General features: G+C 37.7%; 1 protein-coding gene across 1 annotated transcript in view; it reads right to left on the bottom strand.

Annotated features, from left to right (window-relative positions):
- gabra1 (gamma-aminobutyric acid (GABA) A receptor, alpha 1) overlaps window positions 1-16,328 on the bottom strand; it is a 96,167-nt gene that overhangs the window by 29,779 nt on the left and 50,060 nt on the right. Inside the window, exons 6-7 of the mRNA XM_031898734.1 lie at window positions 13,365-13,447; window positions 6,862-7,005 (exon numbers count right to left, since the gene is read on the bottom strand). Coding sequence (XP_031754594.1) covers window positions 6,862-7,005; window positions 13,365-13,447 — 227 coding nt within the window. The remainder of the gene's footprint in view (window positions 1-6,861; window positions 7,006-13,364; window positions 13,448-16,328) is intronic.

Genomic DNA, 16,328 nt, shown 5'->3' with positions numbered 1-16,328 from the left:
TAGTGCAAGTTAGGAAAGCTGTTGATGGATCTCTTTATAGCTGTCACCAAGCACATGCTGACGTTAGATCTGATCAGCAACACAAAACAAATCATGCTGTCAAAGGTGAAAGTCGTTCAAGATATTTCAGATAATCTTAATCTCATTTAGCTGTGCTGATGCTTGAGTTTCCCTTTAGCAAGGATACTGCGTAGTGCATCTTCCTATCTAGGCATACAGATACACTAATGCTACTAAATAGCAGGGCTCATCTACAAAAGGCGGCTGTAGTACTAGATGCAAAAATGATGCAGAATTGCACCTAGGAGAGCTTGTTATACTTGTGCTCCTGTATAGGAGTGGTGTCTGTTTGTGGCTACCTTAGTGCATAAGGAGAAAGTTGCTGCTCTTAAGGAGCCATGGGATTAACTCCTGTCTTGACCTGGGCTCGGTTTGCATGCTCCACCCATAGTCGATCAGTGTTCCACCTCTTTGCTGAGCAGTGCACCGCTGTATTCCTCTCCATACCTAGAATGTATATTTTGCACCAAAATGTTAACAGTTCACTGAAAGTTAATAAGGGACTGAAAAGTGCAACAACTGGTGTAAATCACCAGGTTTTGCCCAGAATAACAGCATTATTGTGTCTACCGCAAACCACTGAGGGAGCAATTGTTCTGTACTGAAATTCTGGAGCACTGTGATTGAAAAAATTGCACTTAATAATGCATGGAGTTACCTATAATACTCTGAAAATTGCTAATGTTCCAAAAACATGGATTCTACCTTTTCTGGAATTCTGTAACTTCCTTGACAATACAGCAGAAACTATTTTGTTGGCAGGCAAAGTTTTACACTTAAATAACCAATTTACAGAAAGACCCCTAACCCAGGAAGCCCCAAATCCCAAGAATTCTTCATAATAGGTTCAATAGTAGTGATGAGCCAATCTGGCCTGTTTCACCCAAAAATTTGCAAAACGACAGTAAAATTTGCAAAACAACGAAAAATCCGTGAAAAACACACAACTTTTTTGTCAAAGTCTTTTCTTTTGTTGTTGTCCGTGTCTTTTTTTTTTTTGTTGTGTGCGTGCGACCGCACCTATTTTGCCTATTTTGACATGACTGAGTCTATTTTGATGCAACCGCACCCAATTTGACGCGACAGTGCCTTTTTTGGCCACACAATGAATTTTTCTGCAGCAAATTTTCGCTGAGGTTTTGCGAAACAATTCGCCAATGGCGAAATGCGGAAATTCACTGCGAATCCATACCTGGTAAAAAATGTGCTCATCACTATTCAATACCTATACAGTAAGTTAAAGCATACTAATGTAAAGCTAAAGATATTTCTGTAATATGCATATTCAGAACTGCAACACTTTGCTATGAAATGTGCTAATCTAGTCATAGATTTATTAATATATACATCTGTTGATGCTTGAGCCTTTAACACATGAGGCCCTTTGACTTCTGCAGTGATTTCTAGGATCAACATAATGATTATTGCTTCCCATCAACATAAATGGGAAATGCTCTGCCCAAAGTCAGTGAAAATGTCTTGCTTGCTATAGGGACTTGAAAGTTTCAAAAAATGAGTGGATTAACATATAAACACTACAAAGGAAGTGCACAAAACATCCACCCTTATGTTCTACTACCCACAATGGCTTTTTCAGTATTCCAACATGACTGATCCACACTACCCAGTGCACACATTTGCTCCTTGTGCCAAGGTTAAAAAATGAATGTGTTGCTATTTATGTTAATAGTACAGGTATAGGACCCATTATCCAGAATGCTCGGGACCAAGGGTATTCCGGATAAGGGGTCTTTCCATAATTTGGATCTCCATACCTTAAGTTTACTAAAAAATTAATAAAACATTAATTAAACCCAATAGGATTGTTTTGCATCCAATAAGGATTATTTATATCTTAGTTGGGATCAATTACAAGGTTCTGTTTTATTTCTACATAAAAAAAGGAAATCAGTTTTAAAATTCTGAATTATTTGCTAATAATGGAGTCTATGGGAGACAGGCTTTCCGTAATTCGGAGCTTTCTGGATAACGGGTTTCCGGATAAGGGGTCCGATACCTGTACAATGTTAATAGCAAAATAAGGCATAAATAGACATATTAAGTTAAACATTGATATGTAGACTTTTCTTTACATAGCATGCTGTTTTTTCATCCTTCCACCTATAGTTAGTTACTCAACATAACCTACATTACAATTATGGATAAACTGACCAAATGGGACAGGACTGTGTTTTCTGTATTAGCAATGTAGTGCCATACAGGCACTTGAGGGCCTGCACCTAGAGCGGCATTGGATAATACTATTTTACTGATCAGTAATGTGTTGTTATTGTAATTACTATTGTTATTAGAAGTAGTATTAGTTACTGGATGTGTCTGTTTATTTTTGCCCCTACCCTTATTATCATTTTATTAACATATGAATACTTTCCACCACCCCACTAACATGATGCATGCAACAGAGAGAATGCTATTGTTACTATATTGCTATTGTTACTATATTCTTGGCATTATATGTTTTCTTTTCAGAATAAAATGCAAATGGCCAGCTATTGGTTCCTTAATAGGACTGTTTATTATCAATCTAGTTGTTACTAAAAATTAATTATCATTCAACAATCTTACCATTCTCATTAACCTTTTGCCCTGCCTTCTATTTCTCTTGTCCTTCCTCTAATCAGTGTCATCCCTCTCTCTATGGTGATCCATTTGCATCCACAGACCCTTTGAAATATTCACTCCAACCCACACTTCCTCCCTCCACTTTATTCTTTCTCTTCCTGCTGCCATGAAGCTCCAGTATCACACTTCACACATCAAATCTATCACGTGTTTCCCATCAGTTGCTAGCGTTACCATGCTGTGCTTCTATTTTGATCTAATTACTGACAATTTCGCCAATGATTTTGATAGCAGAGCAAAAAAAAAAGTACATTAAGGAATCTGAAAATCAGGAGTTGTATGACGAATACCGGAGCTGACACTTTTAGCTTAGACTGATATATTGGATCCCGAGATGCTGTATTCTCTGCGTCAAATGTTAGCATTTGTTATGTGTGATGGTAAAATTAACATTGAAATTTACTAATAGGTTTTTCAGGCATGGGATGCCTTATATAAAAACCAGTTATTCAGAATGCTCCAAATTATGTGACGGCTTTCATAGAGCATATTTTAAAAAAAACATTTCTATTTTCTCTGTAATAATAAAACAGTACCTTGTACTACCTTGATCCCAACTAAGATATAATTACCCCTTATTGGGGGCAGAACAGCCCTATTGGGTTTATTTAATGGTTAAATGATTCCCTTTTCTCTGTAATAATAAAACAGTACCTGTACTTGATCCCAACTAAGATATAATTACCCCTTATTGGGGGCAGAACAGCCCTATTGGGTTTATTTAATGGTTAAATGATTCCCTTTTCTCTGTAATAATAAAACAGTACCTGTATTATTGGAGGCAAATCAGTCCTATTGGGTTTATTAGGAGGCAGATGTACTAAAACACACACAAAAACTATTTTTTTAGCAATCCAAATTGCAGATAGATCCCTTATCCAGAAAACTTGAATGTCCTGACGATTCTGGATAACAGGTCTCATACTTGTATTTCTTGACTTCAATAAAGAATAAAAAAAAAATATCACTGGTGGTAACAATAATCTAGACTAACATCGGCACAGGGACCTTTTATTCAGAATGACTGGGACTTGAGGTTATCCAGATAAGGGGTCTTTACATAATTTGGATTTGCATACCTTTAGTCTACTCAAAAATCATTTAACCATTAAATAAACCCAATAGGGCTGTTCTGCCCCCAATAAGGGGTAATTATATCTTAGTTGGGATCAAGTACAGGTACTGTTTTATTATTACAGAGAAAAGGGAATCATTTAACCATTAAATAAACCCAATAGGGCTGTTCTGCCCCAATAAGGGGTAATTATATCTTAGTTGGGATCAAGTACAAGGTACTGTTTTATTATTACAGAGAAAAAGGAAACCATTTTGAAAATTTAGAATTATTTGATTAAAATGGAGTCTATGAGAAATGGCTTTTCCGGAATTCAAAGTAATGGGTTTCCAGATAACAGATCCCATACCAATTGCTACAAAGTTGCGCACTCCAATTTCTTTTTTGCTCTGTATTTCGACACCAACTATGATAGTATTTTCTAGCTCTCCCTGACTAATTGAACAAGTCTACCGGCAATAAGGCAAAATATTTAAATGAGTTAGATATTGGATTATCCGTTTATTACCAGCCATATAGAACACTCAGCTGCCAATAGTTGTATAGATTTTCTGTTCTCTAAACAATTTAACCAAATGAAAGATGGGCAAAAAAGGTAGAAACCAAGGAAATCCAATACCCAAGTAAGACTGGAACATGACATGCCACTATTAATAATGAACAGAGATTCTTTATGTGTACTTTGGGACTTTCTACCATCTTAAATACTGGTGTACATTCAGATATATGGTGAAAAGAATGGACTTAATTTCCTTGCACAAATCACCATCATTCATGCTTGACAAAAATACATAAAACTCAGCAAATGCAGAATTTATGGACTATTTTGTTATTAAGCATGGGTGCACAAATGTTGTTTATGGTTTATTATTAAACAACATGCATCCCTGTTTACTGTTCTTTATGCACTCTAAATTATTTTGGTCTTATTTTGGTAATTTGGTTATTTTTATGGTACTTTAGATATTTTGCCATCTTAAATTATCCAGTTAAACTATCCTAGAGTACTTTTGTGTATTTTTGCCTTGGCACTGCAAGGGCTATCATGAATCATGAGTTCAAGTTTCTCTTTTATTGGCAATGGCAGCAATGCACTTGGTATTAGGGTAGCTTTTATGACAATAAACTAAATTAATAGAAGGTGCTGCGTGGGTGCACTACTTCTTTTGCTTTGAATATCAGGAGAACTATTAAGGTGTCACCTTTTTGCCATCAGCAAGTTTTTTTTCACACAGTCTCACGTCAAAAATTTGGTGCAACGAAAAATTCACGAAGAAAAAAATGCCCTTTATTTCCATGCCGAAAAATTGTCGCACCTAAGAAAAGTCGTGCTGTAGGAGTGAGAATAAACTTGAATGCATTTGGAGAAAGAAAAAAAGTTGCGCGCATAAGAAAAAATTGTAGCATGTAAGAAACAGGACAAATCCGCTCATCACTAGGGGTGAGTGAATGCAGCATACAAACAAGTAAGGCTGTGTCGGGGGCACTGTATCCTATATTGCTTGGGCCAATGATATATGGAGGTTCTGGTATAACTGTCTCATATATTTCTGGGCCCATTATGCCATACATGTCTAAAACCTCAGTATCATGAAATGCCACTCAACCATGAAATGCTGGGTCAGTGAGAAGGTACAATATTTGTACCATTATTTACTGGGATCACTATGCCTCTGTATAACAAGGTCACCATGCCAATAGTTACTGGCAGTCAGTTCTCCAGTAGTTGCCAGGGGTTACTATGCCAATAATTTTGGGGGCCACTTGGTTAGTAGATGCATGGAGTAAATGTGGCAATAGATACTGAGACTCACTGTACCACTAGTTTCTGAGTGTTAGTTGGTAGTACCTCTATACATAAGTTACTGAAAACCACAGTGTAATTGGTTACTAGATGTACAGTACATGTGCCAGTAGTAACTGTCGGTCACTGTGCCATTGGTCAAGGTATGAGTGTGGCATTGATGTTGGGAGTATATGTATTCCCTTTACTGTTAAAGTTGATTCAACAACAAAACATAATTTGGGAAAGGCTGAAAAATTAGCAAATTGCGACTACCGTGCTTTTTTTGCCACGTGCAACTCTTTTGACACAACTTCAACTTTTGTTTGCAAAAACCTCACCTTTTATGCCATGACCACAACTTTTTTTTATGTGATTCACACGTAAAAATTGCCAATGGCAAATGCGGAATTTCTCAGTGAATCCATGCCTGGCAAAAAACTTTGCTTATCACTAGTTATCAGCAATTAGGGTGGTTCCTTTTTCAGTGTTTGTCATCAGGCAAGAAAAAGCCAAAAACCAACCATGCTGCTTCCATTGACCTAAATGGAGACTGTATGACACAGCAGTTACAGGCAGGTCTTGGCCTGAAGATGTGCATAAGAGCATTTTCAGACTGGTTACTACAAGTAGTTGTAGTGTCAGGGGGTTTCCATTAACGTCAGTAGGATGTAGCACATGTGTTTCTGGATATTTTACCACTAGCTGAAATATAGGGTGGTTCAGAATAATAAAGGTAGCGGAAGGCTTGGCCTCCTTAAAAAGAGATCATCTTTAATATTTAACCACATTATGTGAATAAATGCAGGGTGGATGTGTCTTAGGTTTTGCAAAAAGCATCTAATCCAGAACCACACAGAAGGTTACAGATTCATTTACAGAATTTTTCCTTGACTTGATAGTTATACTTGGATAGAGAACTGGCTGAAGGATACTGTAGCTTACAAACAGTGATGATACATTTTCTAATTTGATGTATGTGAGGCTGTGGGTAAGTATGCAGCTATTGTATAAATAATTCTCAGTAGTAGACACAATATTGGCATCTAACTATTGGCAATCTCTTACAATTTATAATCATGCTTTTTCATTTAAGTTCAGGTGTTAGAGAGGGAATTATCAAACCTAATTAACTTGAAAAATGATAACAATGACCAATGGGCAATCACTATATTTCATTTGCTGTATGACCCAGCTTATAGCTGTTAGCTGAAGGGGGTAGTGTATTAAAGCTAAACAGTCAATAGGACAAATCTGTTATCTATTTGTGGGGAAAGAATAGAAGGGAATCTGCACAAACCTGTACTCGATTGGACAATTCCAGATGCCACTGTTTGACCGAGAAGGTCATACTGATTTAAACGAGAGCCATCTTCAGCTACTACAACAGATAGAGATGGTTCCCTGGTCCAACTATACACCACTTCTGCTCTTGTGTAGGCATCTGTTCAAAGGAAATTCAGGTACATGAACAATTAGGTTGTAAAACATGTCAAATGATTTGAACTCAAACTTCATATTTAGTTTTTATATGTGACGTTTGCATGCTAATATATATAAAGACATTTATACGGGTTATCTTAAGGTTAGAGTTATATAAGTAAAAGGATAATAGATTTAGGAAACAAACCTTATGGTTAGAAATATGTACTGAATTCCATCTTTATATTAATATTTGTTTGTATTGAAAACATTAAGAGGGAATGCTCAAAGGAGAACTAAAGCCGAACTAAAGAAGTAGGGCAGAAATGTTGGACATTATGTTTTTGGCTTCAGTACCAGCCCAAGGCAACCCCAGCCCTTTAGCAGGGAAGATCTGTGCCCCAAAGATGCCCCAGTAGCCCCCCCATCTTCTTTTCTCCTGATTCCCTGCCCATGTTCTGTGCTGCTGGCACTTACCTGAGCTTAGGGACCTTTGCATTTACCTTTGTATATAGGATATTAATGTCACAGTACACGACTAATTAGTAATTAATTCAGATTCCAATTATATGGCAGCTCATAAAGCAGTGCAATAAGCATACAAATGTAATTATCAGCCCTGTAGCATCAGCTTATATGAGCCATATCTTCTGCTTAAAGGAGACATATTGGATAAATGGGAAAAACCCTAATTTTGTAGGCAATTATGAATAATATATGGTGCTGTTTTCCCTTTGGGCTAAACATAAACCCTATCTGTAACAATTGCTCCCTATAGATCCTATCACTTCTCTGTCCGTGTTTGAAATGAAGGGTGGGCGTGTCCTAACTGTCCCTGCCAGAAGCACAGTAGGAGGGGAGAGCCAATCACAGCCCTGCAGGCACACAAGCACAGACAGGCTTCAGTTCCCTATCAGGTCAGCCTAGCTGCTGTTCCTATCCTACAGTGCAGTGTACTGAGGGCTGCTGGCCCCCCTGCACATCCAGAGAATTCAGCCAGCCGGAAGTGGAACAGATGGGCGGGACTAGTGGGGTTTTGGTGGAATTTCTCAATCAGTCTGAAATACAACTTTTTTAAGCACAGTCCTTCTATATTTAGAGGAGTATAATTCACTGATACATTCATAATTTTTATCGGATATGTCTCCTTTAATAATATGCAACAACCCCCTAAGCTTAGCTTCTCAACAGCTGCCCAGAGCACACTGAGCATGTGCAGTGCCAATGACACTTCTAACAGAATCCAAGGGTAGGTCCTGTTCCAACTCTGAAGGCCTGAATCATTACTACTATAGAGATGCATTGCTGAACCCTTAGACTGGTGCAATAAGTTTATTATATTAAATACTGCAATTCTTGCCATATTCATTTTAGGGTTTACTTTTCCTTTACTGAATATTTATTTTACTTTTGCCCACTGATTTGTGTGCTTGCAATATTAACCTTCTATAGTAGCTTTATAGCTATTGTGTTCCTTAAAGTAGTTGGTCTTGCCAAATGGGACCAATACACTCAAGGCATAACCTTTTACTAAAAACTTATGTTGGTTCATAGGCTATAAATACAAATGCCACATATGTTTTTCTGCATAGGCATTCCATGTAGTATTCCAGAGCAGTACAGTGAATCTTTCATTTAGTATTAAAGAGCTTCTATATTTAGAATACCTTATTGGCTCAGATTGAGGTTACAGCCTTACCTAAGCTACCACTGCCTTTTAACCTCTATTTGTCTCTCTAACAAAAATCATGGGCTTAGGTCAAGGCCTTACAGACCAACAGGCATGCTATGCTATCATTGAAGCTATGGGTAAATTGAACTCTTCAGAGCAAAGTAGCCTGTTTAGGTTTTCCTATAGGTGCACAAGAATATACAAATATTGCATCTCTTATCAGGAATGTTTGGGACCTGGGATCTGCTGGATACAGTGTCGGTCTGGCCCACCAGGATACCAGGAAACCTCCTGGTGGGCCCAGGTGTCAGTGGGCCCTCCTGCTCCTGACCATTTGGCCTACTTCATGGTTATTCCCTATTTCTGAATGGGAACAAAGAGGAGGAATAGATGGAAGGATAGATGCTAGCATGTAAATAAAAGAGACTAGGACAATAAAGAGGTTGGGTGAGGAAAGGAGGAAAATTGTTTGGAAAGTGGGCCTAGGGTCTAAGGTTTTCTGGTGGGCCCCTGAGTTCCCAGTCCGACACTGGCTGGATAAGGGAGTTTTCTGTAATTTGGACCACCATACAAATATGTTTGGCCAACAATATGGATTCATGAAGCTTAGTTACCATCAAGTACAAGCTACTGTTTTATTATTACAGAGAAAAGAGACATACTAAAATGTATTCTAAGGGAGATACCATCCCAAGAATCAGAACTTTTTGGTTATAAAGTTTTCAGAAAAAAAGATCCCATACCTGTACTATTAAATGATTCAATCATTGGTAATGCTATGGTAATGTTACATAATATTCACATTACTCATTACTTACACACCATTAGAAAGTTATGAAAGTGTTTGAAAGTTTGAAATACTGGAATGTTGGGATATCCAGCAGCTAGGGGGAGCAAAACTATAGAGTGGCTTGTGGGGGGACAAGCTAGATCTTCTCTATGGTTTGTAGGATGGGGGTTCTATGGGGGATGGGGGTTCTATGCTATGAAAATAATTTTTAGAACTCTTTTTAGTTGCTTATTGTGAGAAAAGTATGCAATGTGGCCACATTTTACAATATGCAGCTGCCTAACTGGTATTAAGGTTGTGCTAATTCAGGAACATACTGTTAATTGATTAAGTATAAAGTTAGGCATAGGGTAGGGTCTTACCAAGCTATTTCTTATAAAGAAATATTATTCCAATTTGTTCACAAAAACCCAATTTTTTGTTTTGAGACCCTTTCTTGAGACATAGTTGATACATTTCAGTTTGTATTCCAGTACAGCCCTTAGACTTATATTGATGTTTGCACAAAAACACACTTCATCCCTTTTACATGACCTTTTCACAACGGCTTGTATCGAGCCTTCATAAATCTGCAGCAATGAATCTGTATAACAGGAACCCTTCAAAAGGGACTCTCTACAATCCCATTGTATTGAACATTTGAAATCTATAGCAATGGACTCTTTTCTTTTTGGCAGGAATAAACAAATGATCTCCGCTTGATGGTCTTTATAGACTGTGTGGACAAGCCAAGGAGAATCAAGGGAATATTAAGCAAGCAGCTTGTGTGCAAGGTTGAATAAAGTGAATGATTTAGATGTGCAATTAATGTACTATAGTAATGCAGTATATAGCATTAAATAGCCATGGCCCATGTTGTACTATATCTAACGGTTAACCCTAGACACTTTTCAAAATCTAGGGCCATATGGAATATAAATGTACCAGCAGCTCGGCTCTAAGGAAAGTGAATTTGTAGGCATGCATGTCTCTATATTTTCTATTTTTCCTCATTTTGGAACAAAGACTGTAACAGTTCTTAGCTAGGTCACTGTCTAACCATCATTGTGCTATGATACTGCTTTGCTAGAGAGCACCCATTATGTTGCTATAGTAACTTGCCATTAAGAGTACGGTTTGCACACATTTTTGACATAATCTCACAGGTGATCCAAAGGATTTGCAAGCATACTGCATGAAGGTTTGACACTAGGAATAGTTTTGAAGCTACACTCAAGAGAATCCCTTATATAAGAACATGGTTTATGCTTATATCTAACCTAATTGCCCCAGGCTCTGCATTGCTTTAGAGAAGGGTGCAATAATACCTGGGACCTGTTATCCAGAATGCTTGGGACCTAAGGTTTACCACATAAGGAGTTCTTCTGTCATTTATATCTCCATACGTCAATCAACAAGAATCATTTAAAAATTACATCAACCCAATGGGAAGTTTTTGCCACCAATAAGAATTAATTGTGTCTTAGTTGGGATCAGAGCAACATAGATCTTGTACCAAATAGGCTCAGTACAGGTATAGGACCTGTTATCCAGAATGCTTGGGACCCGGGGCTTTCCGGATAAGGGATCTTTTCATATTTTGTATCTCCATGCCTTAAGTCTACTAAAAAATAATTAAAACATCATTTAAACCCAATAGGATTGTTTTGCCACCAATAAGGATTAATTATATCTTAGTTGGGATCAGGTACAAGGTACTGTTTTATTATTACAGAGAAAAGGGAATAATTTTTAATTTTTAATTTTAATTAGAATTATTTTCTTATAATGGAGTCTATGGGAGATGGCCTTTCCTTAATTGGGAACTTTATGGATAATGGGTTTCTGGATAAGGGATCCCATACCTTTACAGGTAAAAGATCCGTTATGCAGAATACTCGGGACCAAGGATATTCCAGATAAGGGGTTGTTCTGTAATTTGGATCTTTATACCTTAAGTCTACTAGAAAATCAATAAAACATTAATTAACCCCACTAGAATTGTTTTGCTTCCAGTAAGGATTAATCACATCTTAGTTGGGATCAAGTACAAGGTACTGTTTTATTATTACAGAGAAAAGGGAATCATTTAACCATTAAATAAACCCAATAGAGTTGTTCTGCCCCCAATAAGGGGTAATTATATCTTAGTTGGGATCAAGTACAGGTACTGTTTTATTATTACAGAGAAAAGGGAATCATTTAACCATTAAATAAACCCAATAGGACTGTTCTGCCCCAATAAGGGGTAATTATATCTTAGTTGGGATCAAGTACAGGTACTGTTTTATTATTACAGAGAAAAGGGAATCATTTAACCATTAAATAAACCCAATAGGGCTGTTCTGCCCCAATAAGGGGTAATTATATCTTAGTTGGGATCAAGTACAGGTACTGTTTTATTATTACAGAGAAAAGGGAATCATTTAACCATTAAATAAACCCAATAGGGCTGTTCTGCCCCAATAAGGGGTAATTATATCTTAGTTGGGATCAAGTACAGGTACTGTTTTATTATTACAGAGAAAAGAGAATCATTTAACCATTAAATAAACCCAATAAGGCTGTTCTGCCCCCAATAAGGGGTAATTATATCTTAGTTGGGATCAAGTACAGGTACTGTTTTATTATTACAGAGAAAAGAGAATCATTTAACCATTAAATAAACCCAATAAGGCTGTTCTGCCCCCAATAAGGGGTAATTATATCTTAGTTGGGATCAAGTACAGGTACTGTTTTATTATTACAGAGAAAAGAGAATCATTTAACCATTAAATAAACCCAATAAGGCTGTTCTGCCCCCAATAAGGGGTAATTATATCTTAGTTGGGATCAAGTACAGGTACTGTTTTATTATTACAGAGAAAAGAGAATCATTTAACCATTAAATAAACCCAATAAGGCTGTTCTGCCCCCAATAAGGGGTAATTATATCTTAGTTGGGATCAAGTACAGGTACTGTTTTATTATTACAGAGAAAAGGGAATCATTTAACCATTAAATAAACCCAATAGGGCTGTTCTGCCCCTAATAAGGGGTAATTATATCTTAGTTGGGATCAAGTACAAGGTACTGTTTTGTTATTACAGAGAAAAAGGAAATCCATTTTAAAAATCTGAATTATTTGATTAAAATGGAGTCAATGGGAGACAGGCTTTCTGGATAACGGGTTTCCGGATAACAAATCCCATACCTGCACATTACGCAGATGCCCCCAGTCATTGCCCATTCAGCACATTCTGCCTGTAGAGTGCAGCAGAGCACCAAGTGAAATCTTTGCCAGCCTGACAGCACATGTTCTTGAATGCAGCTTCTCCTATGGGTCCCTGGGGGGTACCAAGAGTATCTGCTCTAATCTCTTTATTTTTCAAGGACACACTGACGTCCATTTAAATGTAAAAAGAATTGCACTAATTTTCAATCATTCCCTTTGACTTCTGTTTCTAATAATACAGCCAAGCAATGGTCTTCCTCTGCATTGTGAAATATATTATACTCCATTCTAATTAATCCTTATACTCTTCTGGGAAAGGGGTGGGTCAGATATTTCAGTTCAGATATTAAAAATAGAGGAGCCCTTGAATCAATCATACTGCCTTGATAGATTAAGGACACGGAATTTGTGAAAGAAACCTGAGGTTTACCACAATGGTAGCATTTCCACTGACATCCTGCTGATTAATCTGAATCTTTCATTAGCCACGATGGAAAAACATTTAACCCTTTAACTGCCAGCCAGGTAGAATCTATGTTGCTGACAGTTACATAGCGGCAGATTGTAGGTTTCCAAGTTCTATATTATTCTACAGGGATGTGCATTTCCCCAAGGGGATCAGATGGCAGAATGAATAGTTTATGTTCCCAGTAAGGTAAGTAGTTAAACTAATATTTAGTGTAAACCAATGATAAATACTCTTTATATTTTAATATTAAGACTTACAGCTTCCAAATTTCAATGGGCAAGCATGTGCATCCATTGGGAAATCCTCTAAATGCATGGGACATTCCGCTCGTACAGTCAATCTATTAAAAAAAGGAGAAGGGAAAAGGAAGGAAAATGATTAAAACAATTTTTACTCCTGGACTGGTAAACAGATAACAGCAACCACATTTTCTTTTCAAACCACAGAGACTAGAGCATTATTTGCTATGAGTTTAGAGAACTGGATTAATTTAGCAACTGTTATGAAATTCCCCCATTAGTGCACTAAGATACTAAGGTATACAGAAAGATTTCCAAGGGCATCCTCTTGCCTGTTGGTGAATGGTTTTTTTACAGGGTGATTCTCTCACACACACACAAAATCAATTATCATAAATACCCATATTCAACTGATCAGACCTAAAAATGAAGCGAATAATGTTATGAAAGACAATAGTTGGTTTAGTTGCCCTTTTGGTTGCCGCTAAGGTGCAGCTCTTTTTGCTTCTAAAATAGAACACATTTGCTCCTTGCTCTAAATACAGAGCTATCTTAATATAATATCACTGCACCAGGGGGGGGCGACACATGGCTTTTCCTGGAAAACCCTTGCGAGTCATTGAGAGGTAAAGGTTAGAGAGTACTGCGGTCCATGAGGTTGGAGCAGGCTTAAAGTACATCCCTGTGAACCATTTTTAATAAGGAGCAAAGTGGAGAGCCCAGGCTTTTATTTACACGCTAGCATCTATCCTTCTATTTATTTCTCCTCTTTGTTCCCATTCAGAAATAGGAGATGACCATGAAGTAGGCCAAATGGTAAGGAGCAGGAGGGCCCACTGACACCTGGGCCCACCGGGAGTTTTCCTGGTATCCTGGGGGCCAGTCCGACACTGGCAGTATTTGTGTATGTTATCCAGTAACAGGAACAGCTTATGAATAGCTGATATAACAGATATGAATCAGTCAGAGGTTAAAGTTTGCTGCTGTGCAGTGAAAAGAAAGATTTTGTTGTGGTGTGCAAAGGGTTAATGCGCCAGGGCAAACCTCAAATTATATTTTAAAAATAACAAAACACTGGTGATCCGATCAACTTTTAGGTGGGGATAGCTTCAGGGTTCACCTGTGATCCATCTGAACGGATCGGTGGGGCACATTGGCAACTTGATGCCATAACTTTTAATGAATGGCGTCACTTAGCACAACGACAGCTGCAATTTTAAAGTAACCTTAACTGTGGCTGTGGTTCCTAACTGAGCTCTAAAGAAGTGTGTGGCATATAAACCTTGAAATGTTCATATACTCAAATACTCAAACCAGGCTTAGATGCCCAAAACATCCCTACAGTAAATGTCCACCCCCCGGTTTGAACTGATAGACTGCGCCTTTCTCCCTCCGCGATACCCACCCAACCGCCCTCACCTGTAGAGGGAGCAAAGCCTCATGTTCTGGCCTCATTAACCCCTTCCTCCCATCCCAGAACATTTTTGTCTTCTGCACAACTATTGTCCCCCACTAGATGTGCCCTAGGCACTTGCCTTTCATGTCTACCCCTAGTTCTGGCCCTCAGTATTCCCATAAATCACAATAGGTTTATATAAATGTAGAAATCCAAAAAATAGGAAAAAAGCTTCAGCAGGTTTGCTGCAAAACATTTATTGTGGGTAGTGATAACCACTACCCACAATAAATGTTTTGCAGCAAACCTGCTGAAGCTTTTTTCCTATTTTTGGATTTCTACAATTGTATTTGGTTGCAGCACAGAGCAACAACAAGAAGCTAAAGCTTTTTTTTTTCGCAAGTATTTTATACAAAGTTCACCAACAATTTTTCAGTTTTATATAAATATGCCAAGACTTCTGTTTCAAATACAAAAGCAAATGTACATCAAACAATAATCCTGATTCATTGATCAGACAATTTTTATTTCAAATAAGATCAATCTTAACTGTATGACTCAACCAGCCAAACAGTGTAATGTTCCCTGCTAGTATGCAATGCATAACACTGGTTTGAAAACCAAAATATTTTTAGTGATTATATATTATAAACAATATTTTGATGACAGCTATAGGTGTAAGAAAGCTACCGGCTATAGTTAGAAAAGGCTAGTATAATAGCATTTCTTAATCTTGCGATTTTAAAGCGATTTGGGCTGTTTCCTTGATATTCTAGAAGCTAATAGGCTATTACTTTAAGGATACACAAAGGGCTTATAAAACATTGATCTAGCAGTGAACAGGGAAATACAAAACGATTTTATTGTTCCATATACAATTATGAAATAGTTCTTGAATTACGGCTTGATGGTTTTGGGACAAGATCAATTTATTGGCAATCTGGCAAGTAATACTCACTTAATATGGAAGACTTGACTCTTAACACATTTACTGAATGTATAACCTTTCTAACAATTGTCTGGCACCATTATATTTAAAAGCAAAAAATCATACAATTGTAATGGGATCTCAGTAAGAAATAATTCCAAATTTCCAAAAATCCAAGTTTCTATTGTTTTTGCTAAGTAAAATTATCTTTACCTACACCAGTGCTGTCCAACTGGCGGCCCGCGGGCCGCATGCGGCCCGCGACCCCCCTCTGTGTGGCCCCCCACCTGTCTGGCTGCTTTGATGGCTTACTCTTGTGTAAGCTTTAAATGGTATCAGTACTGAGATTAACTGGCCCCCTGCATGGTTCTCACCTCAGATTCAGGCTGTAATCCCCCTGTATTGTTTAAATATCTAATCCCCTGTACTGTTCACACCTTTTAATCTCTGCATTGTTTACCCCCTGCAGTGTTCACACCTCAGGCTCAGGCTGTAATCACCCCCATTGTTCCCCTGTTCCCCCCTCAGGAGCAGTAGAAACCCACAAATAATCCCTGCATACTACAAAAAGAACATATACTGAGGTGGTACTGCAATTAAAAAGTTTTTTAATATATAGTTATTGTGCAGACTGTAGGAGCAGTGCCAGCATTGTGTC

The sequence above is a fragment of the Xenopus tropicalis genome, chromosome 3 (assembly GCF_000004195.4).
Source record: "Xenopus tropicalis strain Nigerian chromosome 3, UCB_Xtro_10.0, whole genome shotgun sequence".
Taxonomy (NCBI): domain Eukaryota; kingdom Metazoa; phylum Chordata; class Amphibia; order Anura; family Pipidae; genus Xenopus; species Xenopus tropicalis.
Note: the sequence above shows the minus strand (reverse complement) of the source record. Positions and strands in the feature narration are given on the sequence as shown.